This window comes from Daphnia carinata, chromosome 6 (genome assembly GCF_022539665.2).
Source record: "Daphnia carinata strain CSIRO-1 chromosome 6, CSIRO_AGI_Dcar_HiC_V3, whole genome shotgun sequence".
NCBI classification, from domain to species: Eukaryota; Metazoa; Arthropoda; class Branchiopoda; order Diplostraca; family Daphniidae; genus Daphnia; species Daphnia carinata.
This window is the reverse complement of record NC_081336.1, coordinates 428,515-444,797: the sequence shown is the minus strand read 5'-3', so window position 1 is coordinate 444,797 and position 16,283 is coordinate 428,515. Positions and strand designations below refer to the sequence as shown.

The window sequence follows — 16,283 nt, the reverse complement described above, 5'->3', positions numbered from 1 at the left end:
GTATTACATGTTGTGGGATAAAGATGCTGAATATTTGCCAGGAATCCAACTAACTGAAATTTCACATTGAAGTTAATTCTGATTGTGATAGAATACATTTGATTAATACCACAAAAGATCTTTTGGATTTTGGCCATTCTCAACACTTTACAACAAGTGACCTATAAAAAAATTGCCAAACATTTGTTGAGGAAAGCTGATATTAAAAAAGAAAATTAGGAGAAAACGAATTAAAATATTATCTGAGTCTCACATCGTATTCTAGTGTCACTATATTCCAAACGCTGAATAAAACCTTCTTTTATGACATTTTTTCGAGAAAGTTGTGAACACAAACAATCGTACCTACGAATAGCAGACAAAGGAAAAAGTTAGGGTGCAGATGTCGGCCATGATGGATTATCATCTACGGGAAGGGTATTGCAGATTCCCTCGAAACACCAGTGTCACGGCTTAACCTCGACAATCAATCTCACTAACCCATCTGAAATTGTAAGTAAAAACTGCGACAATTGTGGCAAATATTATCTGATTTGTCTCATTTACCGACCACAATCAACGAACTAAATTTAAAAAACGAAATCCCCTTGTATGTTGCCAGCACAAAAATGAAGTTCCACAGTTTAGGGCGTGTTCTAGCTTTTTGTCTGATGATGCACGCCAAGACTAAAGTTCCAATATTTCTCTGTTTGGAATCTTTATGGCTTTTCTTTACTTTTTACTATCAGAACTCAGAAATGAAATGAAATTAAAAAAAAAAAAAAGAACAAGTTGCGCGGGGTCTTCTCTCACCCACTAGGGCCCTATGCTATTGTACTGGGTTGAGGTAGGACTGTAGCTGACTGATTGAACAGCAAGGGTACAACGAGGTTAATGAGTTCATCTTATGAAATTACGAAATGTCCAACAGATCAAAAAAATGGGGCAAACTTCACGGAGAGCGGTAGTGAATAAAACAAAAACATTATTTCAACGGCCGAAATTGACATTCTTCTAGTGGTTGTCGCATGTTATCCACCAGAGGGCGACGAGTAAGCGTTGACTCATTTCATCAAGTAAAGTGGCGTTGTGTGTTTGTTAGAAGAATTATGGCATATGTAGTTTGTTGTCTATTATTTCGAGGGACTGTAGCCAACAGCGATCACGTCTCCCCAACGCCCCCCTTATCGTTGCACGACATCGACACCCGTTGTCATGGCAGCCGCTCGTTCGTCGTTTACCCGCCGGCTGCTTGTTGTCCACTACGGTCCCTCCTAGAATAGCAAAAGCGAATTTTTTTTATATCTGTTGTTCCTTTGTTTTTGTTGTTCCTTTGTTTTTGTTGTTCTTCAACTTCAGCCGCCCTCCGGTCGTTCCATTCCGTACGATTTCCTTAAGAACAAGAAGCAAGAGCAGCAGAGAGGATTCTGTAATCATCTTGAATTGTCCAGCAGAATCACCGAGCAGAATCACCGAGCACAATCTTATTTTCTCTCGAGTTCCTTTTTCATTTCATTTGAATCTTCTCATTCAGCGCAATGACACAGCGGAAGTTAGTAGATTTGCGGTCTTGGTTTCGTCGTCTAATGTTCATCTAGAGAGTTTGGTATTAGAGCAGAGCTTTGTCCGTCTGGCCCTTCATGCCAAGACTACAGTCCTGCTGCTGGACGCTCTCACCCGATAGACGTTCATTATCACGATGAGCTAGCTCGCGTTGATGACAACGAAAACAACAGGCTGATACGGCTATGGAGGATATTCTGGCCAAGGGCAGATCATCGTCCAGTTGTCGCTAGGACACTGGAACTCCCCATACTGTACATAAGTTCTGAGTAATTCCACTAGCAGAAGATGTAACGTGTCATCGAGTTACTTGTCATCTGTTGACGTCGCTCAGTCAGACTCGCATTACACGGCGCAGAGGAGATGACAAATGAAATGACGAAAACAGCAAACCCTATTACGAAACACTGGTAGATCCAAAAAAAAATTAGAAAAGAACAAAATTTGATTCGATTATCAAATTTTACCACTGGCAATGCTAATTGATCTTTTAAACTGATGGAATGTGCCTTCATCATTGTCTTCGTTCTTGTATTCTATTGTTTTAATAGTTACTAACGCCTTTGCATTTTACGTCATCTCGTCAAACTTTTGCTTTAATATCTGTCGCACTTTCAGCTACGATGGCAAGTTCTGGACTGACTGCATAAAAAAGTGGTGGGCGAAATTGAATCACGTGGTTCGTTTTACATGCACGTCCGACTTGCCTCTCTCCCGTCCCTCTAGGTCGGCAGGGTATCCAATGCCCTTTTGCGTGTCACTCTCCTGCGAGTCGTCAGATGACTTGGATTTATAGTCACAATGAAAAGTTTGAATAAAACAAATGGTGTCAATCATTCCATGATTTCGCAATACGGGAAGAACCAGATGCATCCCACCTAGAAACGAAGACGCCCGTTGCCTTTGATCTAATCATCCAATAACAAAAAGAAAAACGATTAAAAAATCATAAGAAGATTGGATTTACCTTCGGATAGAGCAACAGTATTTCTAGAGACGCCCTGCCATCTTGTGTGCTCGTTCATATTTTACGAGGTGCTACGAAACGAGTTCACCGAGGTCGTAAAACGCCCCACTATGTGCGCATTCAAATCAAAATGCTATTCAAAAAATGCTCGCAGGTGTGGCCTTTCTGTTGAATTGCTATCGGTTTAGTGTCTTCTTGTGTCCCTCCGCTGCAATTTCGTCCAATAACAAACGTCGGGAGCGATGGAACGACGAACTGAATTGATTGACGACATCACAAAGCAGATCTATAACTCGCCTTTATTGTGTTCCCAAAAAGAACTGCAACACGAACGACGTTTGCCATTAGCATCGGCTCATGGCGCAGCTGATGTCTTTCGTTGGTTGTGTGTGCAGAATAAAGGTCAAAAAATCACAAAAGAAAAAACTGGAACTTTTTTCTTTTGTGGAAAGTAAACAAAACTTTTTGTTTTCCTCAGGTGGTGGTGGCGAGAGACAAATGGCTGCAGGAGTCTCAATTATTTAGACGGTACCCTATAGTGGAAACTCCCGCTCGTCTACAAAAAGAAAGGATGAATCATTTATTCATTACAACAATTTTTGCAGTAAATAATGGAAAAAAAAAAAGTCTATTGAAATGAAAGGTGGCTCTGTTGTGCAGGCGGATGATGAATGATTGCAACGGATTTCCAGTGGCTATTAGCCAGTAGCTTTTATTTTTTTTAAACATTTGGTGGATCAATATCAATCTTTCCTCTTCCATTTTCCTTGATTCTTTACGTTTTCTATTTTCTTAATTACATTTCTATTGTTCTGCTTTTACTCTGCTTATTTAATGCAACGCGAGCCGGGATACTTTAGCGTTTAATGACGATGAAAACATTAGGAAAAGCCCATTTGCTGCGCTAGATGCTGAGATCGCTAGATGAAATGACATCACATCGTTTACTCCATTGAAGACTATAACAAATTAAAATTATCCCACCCTATTTTCGCTACGACCTCTCATTAAATTCAACGAATTTAAAAAAAAAAAAGGGATTTGGTTTGTTTCTATGCAGTTGACATTTCGTTTTGCAAGGGCCCTGTGTCGCCATCGCCCAGTGTTTTTCTAAGATTGAAAACGCAGAGAATCGAGCCCCGCTTGTTGATTTTTAATGAGGCCCAGTCACGGGACTTCACTGAAGGGGGACGTGGGGATTATTACTGACGAAATAATTGCCATCGTCCGCCTTCCTGTTCTCTTTTGATAATCGTACAGTGCGCACTTGTCGGAAGAACGGTGAAACACAGCAAGAAGGACTGTATCATTTTGTTTTGTTTTACAAAAAGAAATAACCATCATTACTACGACAGACCTTGGCATTGTTTACTGTTAATCCTTAGCGATGCAATTCGTCCGTGTGTAATCTTAAATGATTGTTACCAATGTGCCATTTGTATTTGCCGTGTTGGAATGCGGGAACTGTTCGTCTGGTGGCCATTTGCTGCTGGAAAACGTAAGGATAACGATTACCTTGTTCTTGATTTTCCAAGTCTACGATGAGCATGTTTCGTGCCGACTTGCACTCTCTTCCATGCATCGGTTAGATCGTTCGCTAACAAGGAAAGTAAAAGGGCAAAATGCAACGCAACGAGTTCTGTTTCGCTGTGCCCCTGTCGGCTAAGCTCATTATGTCGTCAAGCGGCATAAATATTGCAGGGTACACTCGTCGAGCTCGAGATCAGCAAGTGGCCATGAAAAATGTACCCGAAATATCACGTGAAACAATGCGGAAGCAGCAGGACGTGGCTACTTGAACAGCAAATAACATAAAGTTGAGTGGCTCTCCTACTTCTCACAAACTTTGACGCTATTATTCGAAACAATCCGCTATCTTAAATCTCTTGCCTTTTTTTTCTGAAATAATTGTATCAAAATAATACCATAGTTGAAAACTATGATTTTTCAAAGGATTATTCTACCATTTTACAAAACAATAAAATAAATTGAATTACTTAATCTTCTGAATACATCACCGTGTAATGTTTTCACATGGGCCTGGACTGCTGGAACTCGAACAACGTTTTCTCGCTCTGGCAGTTTACGGCGTGTGCAAACCATTTATCAATTTGGCAGGATCCAATTTGTCCTTGTAAATCCAGCAGGACATGACCGCGTTGGACATCTACACACACAGCAAAAAATCGCAATTCAATTTCTCCAACGAACAAATAAAAAAAAAACACCTTTTGAATGGCACAATGCCCAGACATGCGTAAAAGTCTTACGTCTAAGAAAACAGACTTAAGCGACTACCTATATCAGCTATCCGGCAAGTATAACGACCGCAATTAATCTAGTCAGACTAGAGTGGGTGAACGTAATCTACAGTTATTGCAAGTTAATCGCTTTATACTTTGGCTGCGATCCGCTTGAGCACTGCGGATGATGACTTTCTCCGCCGAAAGTAATGGCGCTCAACGTCCAGTCTTTATCGTCCTTCGTAAAAACGTAAACGAGTCCATCATCGCGAAAAATGAATTGGTCAAATCTCTTAAGACGTCCATCGCAGAAATTAGGTGCATCCGTAACTGTACACGGTCTTTACGTGATGGTTGGCCCCCTTATAATAGAAAGACAGCGCAAATCCGATTATTAAAACGTCTTTATTCTTTGACGATGTCGTACGCATTATCCTCGGGTAATTGTTTACTACGTCACGTATTCCAAAGGACCTTTTGTCGCCCACCAACGTAACGCAATCAAGGCGGATCACCGTCAATCCATCAAGTAAATTTCAGAGATCTCAAGTAATTCTACGAGGATATTAATCAATCAAGAAGGAGTTATTTCAAGCATTCTTTGTTATCATGCAAAGCGAAGGTGAATCATGTGCAAAGAACCACGCCCATCGATTTTGTTTGGTAACAAAATGCACAGGAGACAATGGGAAGCTCATCATTTTTTTTTTTTTTTTTACCTGCCTTTGCGTGCAACTGTTTGTACAGCAACTCCCACCGTTTTCTGTTTGTTTGCCCACAAACAGGCTGGATCGTGACGGAAGGCGATCACGCAAGCACCCACCCCATCTAGGAGTGAACATCTACATCCAAATAAAATGCACGGAATAAAGAAAGGTGAAACACGTTATGCTAGATGACTTTCACTACTTGGCACATTAGCGATTGAAATCCAAAAGTCTTTACCGCCTGCGTTCCATGACGTCAATGGCACATCACACGCACCACTCAAAGACGGTTCAAGTGAAGTAATTGGGTTGTAGCCGTCCATTTAGTTGATTATGGCAGGAACAGTCACCAACTTCTGATCACTCTCGCAGATGCTGGTGGGATCCTAAAACAATTAACTTCCCTTTCCTCAGATCTTAGATCTTAGACACCACTCACTTGATGCATACTAAATAATAATCAATTAAATTATAAACCATGAAATGAAGTCAACACTTACATGAATTTTTTTTCTTACATATTGGGAAAGCATGCTCCTGTGTTCTTTGAGGTTTAAAGTGCTACTGAACTAACGATATTGAATGACATATAATGAAGAAAAGAAAGGGGGCGTATTCATTTGTCCTTCTGAAGTTCCTCACCCTGCCTTTCGTCTAAAAAAAAAACCTGTTGGCAACGCAAATGACTCCAAATTCTGTCACGTAAAATACCAAACGGTTTCAATGCTTTTTTCAAGGTTATGATTTTTGGTTCCTGTCACGTGGAACACAAAGGGCGCCTCAGGTGTATCCAAGTGGATGCACCATTTACAGTGGGCTCGGACGATTGAAAATCCACCTCTTTATAAGACGTGTAATTTTTGAATATCACATCAAAATCAGAGATGAAAGAATACACAACAACTGGTCGCACTTTTACAATACTTTAGGTTGAACAACAGGCTTCAATTCATCAGCAGTTAGTGATAGAATATAGAATATTCCAGGTTGACAAATAAAAATGCAATCACAGGGAAGAGCCGATCGAATGACCATACTGGTACATTGGCGTGTAGAAATCGTACATCTCGACAGGTAACGGGTCGAGTCCTCGTTCTTTCAATGCCAGTTGAACGCTTTCAATGGATTTCAATATCAGCAAATGTTGGCTCTCCGTGAATGGATTCCTGATAGGCGAACGAATAATTTATAAGAACGAAAATGGTTCAACATTGAATTGGATTTACTTTGGATAATTCTTCGGGCCAGATTCACTTCGTTTGAACGTGTTGTCCTGATTGTGACGTAGAACGCAATCTAATCGATCTTTATTCACGTTCGGAATGCCCAACATCTCGGCCATCCGCAACAGCTGCGGGCCCGTGTCCCGACGCAGTTTCTCGTAGTAGACGACGCCTCCGCGTTTCAATCCTCTGATCCAGACCGTTGCCAACATTTCCCAACTCGCCACGCAACGGCTGACAAACTGATCCCACGCTTTAAAAATAAAATCATTCAAATGCAGTTGTTCATTTTTTTTACATAGTAAACGAAACAATCAGCACGATGTTATAAAACTCACTGGATATCTTCCGGTTTCCAATTCGAACGGGTTCAAGTCCTTGAGAAAAAGCTTCGACTGGAGCCAGGCCGGCCATGTTTCCACCGAAGGCAAAATTGCGATAGGACAAGATGGCTTTGAAGGGATTGCGAATAACGAGGATTCCATCTCCGCGGAATTGATCAACCTCCTGATGGATCCTTTGCTCAGTCGACTTGTTGGCTATTGCCATGTTGTAAATCACCGAAAACAGCGACAGGTCGTGAGTTTTCTGTAGCAACGAACAATTGCAGTCCTTGTTTAATTCGTACGTGCTCCCAGCTGCTTGCGTTCCATCGTCAAAAACAAAACAATTAAAAACGAGACAAATTTAGAATGCTCATTTCTGACTGTTGTCTTTTTTGAAGACATGCCGACGATTGAAAAATATTAACTGTACCTTTGGATATGAAAAGTTCATCGCCCGGATAGATGGTATCGACGTACAGCCCAGTCACGCCCATCAACAACATACGCAACCAAGTGTTTCCGCTTCCAGGGAAAGACACCAAAGCCCGAGGTTGGACACTGTTCTCTTCAAGAAGATGAACAGAGAACTGATTGCAAAATGTATCATTCGACCACAAATCGAGCCAGTTGAGCGTTCTGTTTGGGTCAGTGGACGGTGCTCCCATCTCTGGTAAATTTACGATCCTATCGATTTTTTCTATCACGATATCTGTCACAGGTTGTTGTACTTCTAAATTGGTAGCAGGCCTTGGATAAGGCAATACTTGAACTTCCGATTGAAAAGGCACTTCATGTTTAACGTCCACTAATTGCTGCTCTGGCTGACTGCGGTCAGCGTCGTTCTTCGAAGACGTTTTATGCAACATGACGTAACAGCAAGAAACAATGGCGAATGTGGAAAAGTAATGCAAATGACGGCGAATCGAAACGAGTCGCATTGTCTTTTTTTTTTTTGGATACCAGTCACGAACGAAACACTGCCCCTTCAACGTGTCAACTTGTCAAGGTGACTAACACATTTAAACTGGTTGCTGCTTGGTCGAGTCGGCTGCTAAAACAAAACAAAAAGACTTGTTCACCAGTTGGTATCAAACAACTGACTGTCGTCTGGTTTTGTCGAGCGAATAGTTTCCAACCCAACCGACACAAGGTTATACGAGCGCTATGTTTGACCATCTGAGGAAGCTCTAATAGTAAGCGCAAACAATTGGCTGGGGAAAAAGGAATTCAAAATGGTCCATAAATCGTGTAACAGAGACTCTAACAGGTGGTCGAGTAGCAATTTATTTTTTTTTCTACCTGTTTCTTTGGGTAACTATGAAAAAAAAAATAAAACTTTCAAGTTTACGTAATAAAGGGATCCGTCTGTAGTCGTAACATCAAAAATTTTACGTCGTTGTACAACCTGTGGTCTCTGTCCTTATTTTATGTACGTATTTCAGTAGACTCCTTTTTCTCAGTTTTCTCAAAATCTGTAGGAACGACATCTCTTGGAATTGTTTGAAAATGACACGCTAAACTTTCAATTCTATGCTGATTTCGGGGAAGCGAATTGTTTTATCGTCAAATCAACCGTTTGCGAAATATACCAATTTTGATTCCAACGTAATTTTATTTATTTATAAGTTTTTTTTTGTCCTCTTTAATTCCGTAGCGCTCTTGCGTTTTACTCGTTATTTATGAGGTTCGTTTTGAATAGTGGGATTCCATTGGAACTGGCAATTTTTTCTCTCACCTGCCAAAAGTTTAATGTGATTAATGATATATTATTTTCATTATCCGAGAAGCTTGCCTGGTAATATTTCTGAACGACGTCCCGACCCAGAATTTCATGTAAAACTGATTGCAGGATGCGTCCTTTTGAAGGATCGCTCTCAGGTCATCACAACGCCAAAGCAATACCCGTGATTCTTCGCAAGCTCGGATACTCACCTGTTAAAGTCACGGTTCACATAGGCACAAATCAGTGAGACAATAAAAAAAAAATTACTTGGAACACGTCGTCAGAAGAAACCTGAAACCACTCGCAGGAATCGAGGAATTGCATTGGGTGAATCAAATGAAGCATTTTGCCATTCTGGCTAATCAACATCCTTGAAAATAAAAAACTAATGAGTATATATATTTTCAAAATAGAAGAATACACACACCTGCCAGACAGCAACAAAGAAAGTGTTTCAACTTTCGTGTCTTTTTCAACAGAGAAGTATTCGCCTCTTTTCATAAGCCGGATGGATGCGACGCATTTGGCCACGGCTTTGAATTGTCTCTTCGACACGTTCAGCGGCTGGAAGATGTCCGCGTACACCTGTGGCAAACAAAAGGTTTATACACTGAATTTCTGATAGCATCACGGTATATTTACCTGTTCCATTTGTGGCCCAAATTGTACTGTTCGCAATGAGATAACCAGTACAATAGCGTGTACAGCATTAACGAGGAGGAACAGGCTGTTCCAGATGAAAGTGTCAAATGCGCATATGATGAAACACGCCCAAGCGGCCAATAGCGCAGAACCGATGGCCAGCACCAGACGTAGGTAAATGAGTCCATAAAGTCCGGGTGGTGCCAAGTAAGACAGGCAGAGAAAAACGTGGGCAAACTGGAACGAAATGTGATTGATGGGCAGCCACGAACAGCCCGTGTAAAAATAAGGCCAAACAGCGTCCTTTTTGTCTGAAACAGAACTTGCGTTGCTCGTGCTACTGTTTATCTGGAGATCCAGCGAAAATGATTTGCCATCACTTTGATTCAAGCGCCACTCTTCTCCAACAAAGGGATATCGATTACGCTGGCTGTCAACATCAGAGGCTGCTGGATCAATTTCGTCTTCGTCAAACATAATCGGCTTGATTTTGCCAGATTCATCAACACTCCAGTTTGATTGGGATTCACTTGCTTCGATACCTGTAATCATAGCCAGAAAAAGGAATACACTGTAACCGAACTGATAACAGGTCCACATTTTCTCTAGTCGGAAAGCCTAGATCAAGGATAGCGTGGTAGATGCCAGAGATCAGTCAACAATAAAATCATCCGTAGGCGTTCACAGCTTCTTAAATACTTGCCAAAATAATGGAATCGCACTGGAATGATTTTGCACATTTTGTCTATAGAAAGAGAGGGGGGCCTTCCCAAGCCTGCGATTGCGTTCCATAATAGTGGACTTTCATTCGAATTGGTTTACGAATTAGAAGGACTTTCACCTTTGAATGTATTCATGAGCAGTGCCGAGTTTTTAAAATATAGAAACGAGATAAAATATCCGTGCGAGGCAGTACCGGCTTTCACTCACGCAGACGTAACATTTACAGCCACTTATCTTTGAAGTGTGTGTTTGAATTTCAAATGACAGGCGCAAAGTCGTTATTCAATATTTAGGCATTCTGTAGTTGTAACCAAACGGACGGCTCGATTACAAGATCAAACAGCGTCTTTAATGCAACGGCATGCGCAAACGGAATGAGGCACCAGATCACTGCGATTCGGTTTTGATTTCATTAGCTCACAATTCACGACGGAATGGGAGTAATGGTTTCAGTCCTGTTTGCACCAAAGGAGATATTTTACGATACAATAGCAGCCACTTTGTTTGCATTATCAACTAGGCGATCGGTTGGAACGCTGTTTGACTGTTGAGTATGGGTGAAACTTTGTGTTAAACGATATAATCCTGTCGGACATCGACAACTAGCCATTTAATGCCAATTAGCTGAGCCTAATCGTTCGTGATTTGCTTTTAAGCTAAAAGAGGCTACACGCATCCGAATATTACAGGCAACGCTACCGCGCCAGTACGCTACAGCGCTAGCGCGATGCAGCAGAAAGTCGGGCTTATTTCAAAAACGGTCGACTTAATGAAAAAAATAACAATTTTCCCCTAATCAGCATCCAATTTTGAGCATATCAAGTGATTTTCATTTAATTCTAATGGGTGTCAATTTTTGCAGGTTTTGGGGGCAATTTTCCCACGGTATTTGCGCTCGAGCGTACTGGCGCGCCAGTACGCTACAACGTTTTTGACGTTTAATCTTAAACTTGGCCTCTGCACTGTATAATTTTTGCAAAAATTTCAAATTTGGTTTAAAATACATCATTCCGATTCAGAATTGAATGCTAATCACGGAAATCAAGTTTATTTTTTAATTGGCCCTATAGTTTTATAATTAAGCGTCAAAAACACCGTGGGAAAATTGACCCCAAAACCTTCAAAAAATGACACTCGTTGGAATTGATTGAAAATCACAGGATATACTCAAAATTGAACGCTGATTACGGGAAAATTGTTCTTTTTTTCATTAAGTTAGCCGTTTTTGAAATATGCAAATATTTGTACAGTGCGCTAAAAACTGGCGTGCCAGTACGCTACGGCGTTAGCACTATGCAACACAAAAAATTATATTTCAAAAACGCTTGAATTAAAGCAAAAAAAAATAATTTTCCTGGAATCAGCATTCAATTTTGAGTATATCCTGTGATTTTCAACCAATTCTAATGAGTGTCAATTTTTGCAGGTTTTGGGGGCAATTTTCCCACGGTATTTGCGCTGGAGCGTACTGGCACGCCAGTACGCTACAACGTTTTTGACGTTTAATTTTAAACTTGGCCTTTGCACTGCATAATTTTTACCAAAATTTCAAATTTAACTTAAAATACATGATTTCGATTCAGAATTGAATGCTAATCACGGAAATTAAGTTTATTTTTCAACCGGCTCTATAGTTTTTTAATTAAACGTCAAAAACACCGTGGGAAAATTGCCTCCAAAACCTAAAAAAAATGACACTCGTTGGAATTGATTGAAAATCACAAGATGTACTCATATTTGAACGCTGATTCCGGGAAAGTTGTTTTTTTTTTCGTTAAGTAAGCCGTTTTTAAAATATGCAAATAGTAGTACAGTGCACGAATAACGAGCGCGCCAGTACGCGACGGCTGACATGGCCGTAATGGGCAAGTTGAAGCAATAGATGTACGGTACGTATACGATACCACATCCGTTTCCTTTTAAAGCGTTTTTTAACGTGCCGTATTTCGTTGATTGAGATCTGCCAGCGTGTAACGTAAAATGAAAAAAATACTTGTCTCGTTACGTTTAAAAATGTACCTCCCATCGTGAAAGCTAAAAACGGGACATGCTAAAAAATGATCTTACCTGCGGCGTCAATCAAAGTCTTCCAGATGCAATGTCCTGTTGAAGGCCATATTTGGTGAATATGGAGAACATACTAGACTCGAATAGCGATAAAGTCAAAAAACAATCGGCTTCATTACTGCGGTTAACTTGGAGTTCAAAAACGTTCACAATGCACCACCATTGAAATCTGTTAAGCCCCGGCCGCAAATAGGTTATTAATCAGGCCGTCTTGTCCCGTATTCACAAGTAATGATAGCCATTAACACGCTTGACTGCTCGCAACGTAGAGGCGGATGCTTGTTCCTCTTTTCTGACGTGTATCTATATGGGATGATGTTAACAGCAGATGTCCCGAAATAGCACAGGTCCTTCTAGCTCATGTGTTTATTCAATTGAGAGAATCGTTTGCATATATAAAAAAAGGGTGAGACATTAAACAGTTCGAAACAGGTAGAAAAACAGGGGTATATAAGAGCCCAGCATCTAGAACTTTCTGTGCATCTTGTACTCCACCGACTGCCACAATCATCGCATCCTCAGAGGTAAGTTTGGTTTTCAAAAATTCAGTGTTTCTTGTCTTTTTATTAAACTGAAATGCTGCAGATGAAATTGGTATTGCTCTTCTTGTCGGCCTTCGTGGCCTTCTCCCATCAACAATTTCAACATCCACGGGGACTAGTTTGGATATCACCGTACACCCAATCCCAACAGCCGATCCTCCATGAGTATCAGCAAGCACTCTATTACCGACCGAACGAAGATGTCGATGGTCGAGCAGCACTTCGCAGACGTTATAGGCCTCAATCTTTCCCCATCAGCTATTTACAGGTTTGAATGCCAATGATTTTTCTCAAAATGAAATGAATATCCTTGCAACTCATCTTTTAGAATGAGGAGTTTGCGACCATCAGTCAAGACGTTGGTGAAGAGGACGGAGTAGGAGGAGAGTCAAAGATTAGAGGCGTCGATCATGGGGAACGTTTGCTGTACAGTAGCATCATCAACAATCCATTTTACAAAACAGCTACGTTTACAATCACCTCAACTGTGACGACTCTCGGTTCTATCGTCCGTTGTGTTCCAGCCAATAATCTCGCTGCCGTTCCAGCACCTAACTGTTCTGGCCGCAAGAAACGTGAACTGGAAGACGACAATCAGTTTCCCATCGTTCCATCCGAAACCCTGAGGTTTGTGTCGTTATCTTCCTTTAACGTTGTTCTTACAGAAATGATTCATATTTAATTATTTGGTAAATGTGTTTAGTTTAATGCCAACGGCCGTCCCGTCCGCGGACAAAGGTGTGGCATTGGATGCCACCGATCAACCGAATTCTCGAGGCTTGTTCTCTTCCAAAGACGAAGCTGCTGATTCTTCTGAAAGCTCAATGGAAGACGAACAGAAAGATCCTTTGAGAGAGAAACGATTTTTCGGAGGTGGAGGAGCTGCTTCGACAACATTAACGTCCTATTCGTTTGTTGGGGCCACAGCTACCAGCACCGTTTTGTTAGACCCAACAGGAATGAACGTTGCCGTTTGCATACCAGCTGGCTACGTTGTTTGCTGATGAATGATTTAAAGGCCTGCCTAGAAATAGCATAAACGCTCTCCAGTTTTTGTTGAAGCTTCGTAGTTAGGCGCATCAGGTGTTGGGCTTTATTTAAATACAATTTTTTTGAGCATCGACTGTGCTGTTATTGGAAATTGAACCTTTAAAACATTGAAAACATCGGACAACGATTTCCTCTCGCATCGCTATAAATTTAACTACGTGGAAAGAGATAAGCATCATTAATCAAGTATTTACGGCCTTTTAGCATTCGATTGGTAGGGAATCGTCTTGGCAATCGTTTCGTTCAGAAGCGACAATTGCTCCGATGGCACCAATCCTGCGTGATCACGCACTCTTTCTGCAAAAACGGGCAAAATTATTAAGAGAAAGTTGGAGTGATCTTACGTTTCCAGACTCAACCTGACGGTTTGCGATTGTTCGATTTCCCATTTTCGCTGTACGCTCCATTAGTGACCAGGTTGACTTCAGGATAGCATTTCGATTTCACTATTTTCGTATTCCGGTTGGCTTCATTGAGCTTTTTAACCATATCCTGACCGAGGATTTGGTGGAAAACAGATTGAAGGAACGCATCTTTTCGCAGGATCGATTGCAACTTGTCGCGATGCCAAAGTAAAACTCTCGATTCTTCACAAGCTTGAATGCTCACCTGTTTATCAGGTGTACATGTAAATGTAATACTCGTACGTATAAAATACGACATATTACTTGAAAGACGTCAGAAGATGAGACATCAAACCATTCGGACGAATCCAGGAATTGCATCGAAGAGACAGCGTAGAGTGTTCTTCCTTTATCAATAACCAACGCCCTTAAACAATCAAGAAAAAACATTGATCATTTCCAAAACTTGAAAAGTAGGAACTTTTTCACTTACGTTCCAGACAGCAAAAGAGAAAGTGTGTCCACACATGTTTCCTGCTCCACGGCAAAGTATTCGCCTCGTTTCAACGGCTGGATGGACTTGATACATTCGGCCACTTTTCTGAACTGTTGCTTCGACATTTTCAACGGCCGAAAAAGGCTTTTGTACATCTAATCAAGCATGATGTATCAGTGCAAACAACGATATTAACTTTAAACTTTAAAATACCTGCTCCACCTGGTCGTCCAATGCTAATGGCCTCAGTGAGAACAGCAACACAAGAGCATGAATAGCGTTGATAAAGAAGAAGAAAGCGTTCCACAGAAACGTATCAAAGGCGCAAATAATGATCCATCCCCAGATGGACAAGAAAGCCGAACCGATGGCCAACGTTACTCGCAGGTAGATGAGTCCGTAGAGTCCCGCAGGAGCCAGATAAGACAGGAAGAGGAAGCCGTTGGCTACCTGGAAATAGACGTGATTGAGGGGCAGCCATTGGAGGCATCCGGTGTTGAAGTAAGGCCAAACGGCACTCCAGTCCACTTGATCGGTCAACTCAAGGTCGTTCGTAGAATTCATTAGCCTGTTGTTTTCAATGTCCAACTGTTTATCTTGCTGACTGATGCCGTTATCCGATTGATTGGACGTTAATCGCCCATCCGTTATTGATGCGAGTTGGTCTTTATCCATTTGGAATCGATCAACAATCGAATTTGAAGAGTCCGGCCGTGTTTTGGTGGCACTAGCGTCGAGGCTGACAACAACAACTGACAGCAGCAAGGCCATCAACATGTTTCGATTGGACTTAGGTAACACGTAGGACAGCCACATCTCGATCAAGAATCACAGTATGTCCTTCCTGTCACTAGAACCTGCTAAGAATAAAGCGATGTGGCTCAGAGGCCACGTCTTTTATAGCTTCTACATGCACACTGGCTGGAGAAAGTAAATTCGATGCACAGGAAATTTGACCAGCTTATTTCTAATGGCGGACAGTATAGTTCCATCGCTTAATTTCCCACTTTACACCATTTTTCTTATGACACGTACTTTCACTTGAATTTACGATCTGTTTTTTTCTTTTTCTCTCGCTAGCAAATAAATGAGCCGAAGGAGAAAAACGTTTCGTTTATCGTCTACTTTCTCCAGTGAGTCGTAACTGCGTTCCATTTTGCGAACGGGACAACGAAGCTAAATGGTAAACGAAAAGATTTGAGGTTTCTCCGTAGTAAATAACTGAAAACTGAGCTCGCAACAGACACAAACATTGCGATTCAAAGTGAGTAAAACTGTCCAAGGATGTGCGTGTCCTGAATCAGTTTTTGCTGATTAAACGTGACGACTGTCACGTTTGAGTTTTAATGGCGTATTTCAGTATTCTGGACTGAGGTACTCGATGAAAAGCGATTACCGATAGCCGGCCTTTCTCTTGACAAAACACATGGGCGACACAGGAACTTGGCGATAGGTTTAACGAAGCTCACGTATCAAATTAGCAATGATCTGACGACATAGTAGAAATATATGAATACCAATTCGATGTTGCGGGACGTTGTCTCTCATAAGCGGGTGTCACGAAGACGGATGGAAGGTGTTGCTGGGCCAGTCCGGTTACTCTTTCCAAGGATCTCCTTGAATATTTTTAACCTTGAAAAGAAAAAGAATTAATTACCTATTTTTGAAAGAAGTCGGTCAATGACACT

The 16,283-nt window shown here is 41.3% G+C and overlaps 5 protein-coding genes across 5 annotated transcripts in view; 1 reads left to right on the top strand and 4 right to left on the bottom strand.

Moving 5' to 3' along the window:
• LOC130689875 (blood vessel epicardial substance-like) overlaps window positions 1–16,283 on the bottom strand; it is a 53,359-nt gene that overhangs the window by 33,637 nt on the left and 3,439 nt on the right. The gene's annotated exons all lie outside the window — the stretch shown is intronic.
• LOC130690227 (sialate:O-sulfotransferase 2-like) lies at window positions 6,299–7,982 on the bottom strand. The gene is made up of 4 exons (XM_057513228.2): window positions 7,439–7,982; window positions 7,021–7,320; window positions 6,686–6,935; window positions 6,299–6,625 (listed from the first exon to the last, which is right to left on the bottom strand). Exons 1-4 carry the CDS (start codon window positions 7,944–7,946, stop codon window positions 6,466–6,468), a joined length of 1,218 nt encoding a protein of 405 aa, XP_057369211.1. The 5' UTR covers window positions 7,947–7,982; the 3' UTR covers window positions 6,299–6,465.
• On the bottom strand, window positions 8,675–9,977 carry LOC130690230 (popeye domain-containing protein 3-like). Its single transcript, XM_057513230.2, is given in 6 exon segments — window positions 8,675–8,743; window positions 8,801–8,862; window positions 8,865–8,940; window positions 8,999–9,101; window positions 9,159–9,316; window positions 9,374–9,977. Coding segments are annotated over 6 exon segments (1,068 nt in total). The 5' UTR covers window positions 9,974–9,977.
• Window positions 12,604–13,822, top strand: LOC130689879 (uncharacterized). Its single transcript, XM_057512813.1, has 4 exons — window positions 12,604–12,687; window positions 12,749–12,973; window positions 13,034–13,332; window positions 13,409–13,822. The coding sequence occupies exons 2-4, from the start codon at window positions 12,749–12,751 to the stop codon at window positions 13,707–13,709; spliced, it is 825 nt and encodes a 274-aa protein (XP_057368796.1). The 5' UTR covers window positions 12,604–12,687; the 3' UTR covers window positions 13,710–13,822.
• LOC130689877 (blood vessel epicardial substance-like) lies at window positions 13,776–16,201 on the bottom strand. The gene is made up of 6 exons (XM_057512811.2): window positions 16,113–16,201; window positions 14,809–15,455; window positions 14,593–14,750; window positions 14,424–14,526; window positions 14,115–14,364; window positions 13,776–14,052 (listed from the first exon to the last, which is right to left on the bottom strand). Exons 2-6 carry the CDS (start codon window positions 15,409–15,411, stop codon window positions 13,946–13,948), a joined length of 1,221 nt encoding a protein of 406 aa, XP_057368794.1. The 5' UTR covers window positions 15,412–15,455; window positions 16,113–16,201; the 3' UTR covers window positions 13,776–13,945.

Coding starts and splice junctions, on each gene's coding strand:
- LOC130690227 (XM_057513228.2), bottom strand. CDS start 7,946: ATGCGACTCGTTTCGATTCGCCGTCATTTGCATTACTTTTCCACATTC. Junction 7,321..7,438: donor TGAACTTTTCATATCCAAAG/GTACAGTTAATA, acceptor GAACGCAAGCAG/CTGGGAGCACGTACGAATTA. Junction 6,626..6,685: donor GGCCCGAAGAATTATCCAAA/GTAAATCCAATT, acceptor TTCGCCTATCAG/GAATCCATTCACGGAGAGCC.
- LOC130689879 (XM_057512813.1), top strand. CDS start 12,749: ATGAAATTGGTATTGCTCTTCTTGTCGGCCTTCGTGGCCTTCTCCCAT. Junction 12,974..13,033: donor TCCCCATCAGCTATTTACAG/GTTTGAATGCCA, acceptor CTCATCTTTTAG/AATGAGGAGTTTGCGACCAT. Junction 13,333..13,408: donor GTTCCATCCGAAACCCTGAG/GTTTGTGTCGTT, acceptor AAATGTGTTTAG/TTTAATGCCAACGGCCGTCC.
- LOC130689877 (XM_057512811.2), bottom strand. CDS start 15,411: ATGTGGCTGTCCTACGTGTTACCTAAGTCCAATCGAAACATGTTGATG. Junction 14,527..14,592: donor TCTCTTTTGCTGTCTGGAAC/GTAAGTGAAAAA, acceptor TGATTGTTTAAG/GGCGTTGGTTATTGATAAAG. Junction 14,365..14,423: donor CATCTTCTGACGTCTTTCAA/GTAATATGTCGT, acceptor CCTGATAAACAG/GTGAGCATTCAAGCTTGTGA.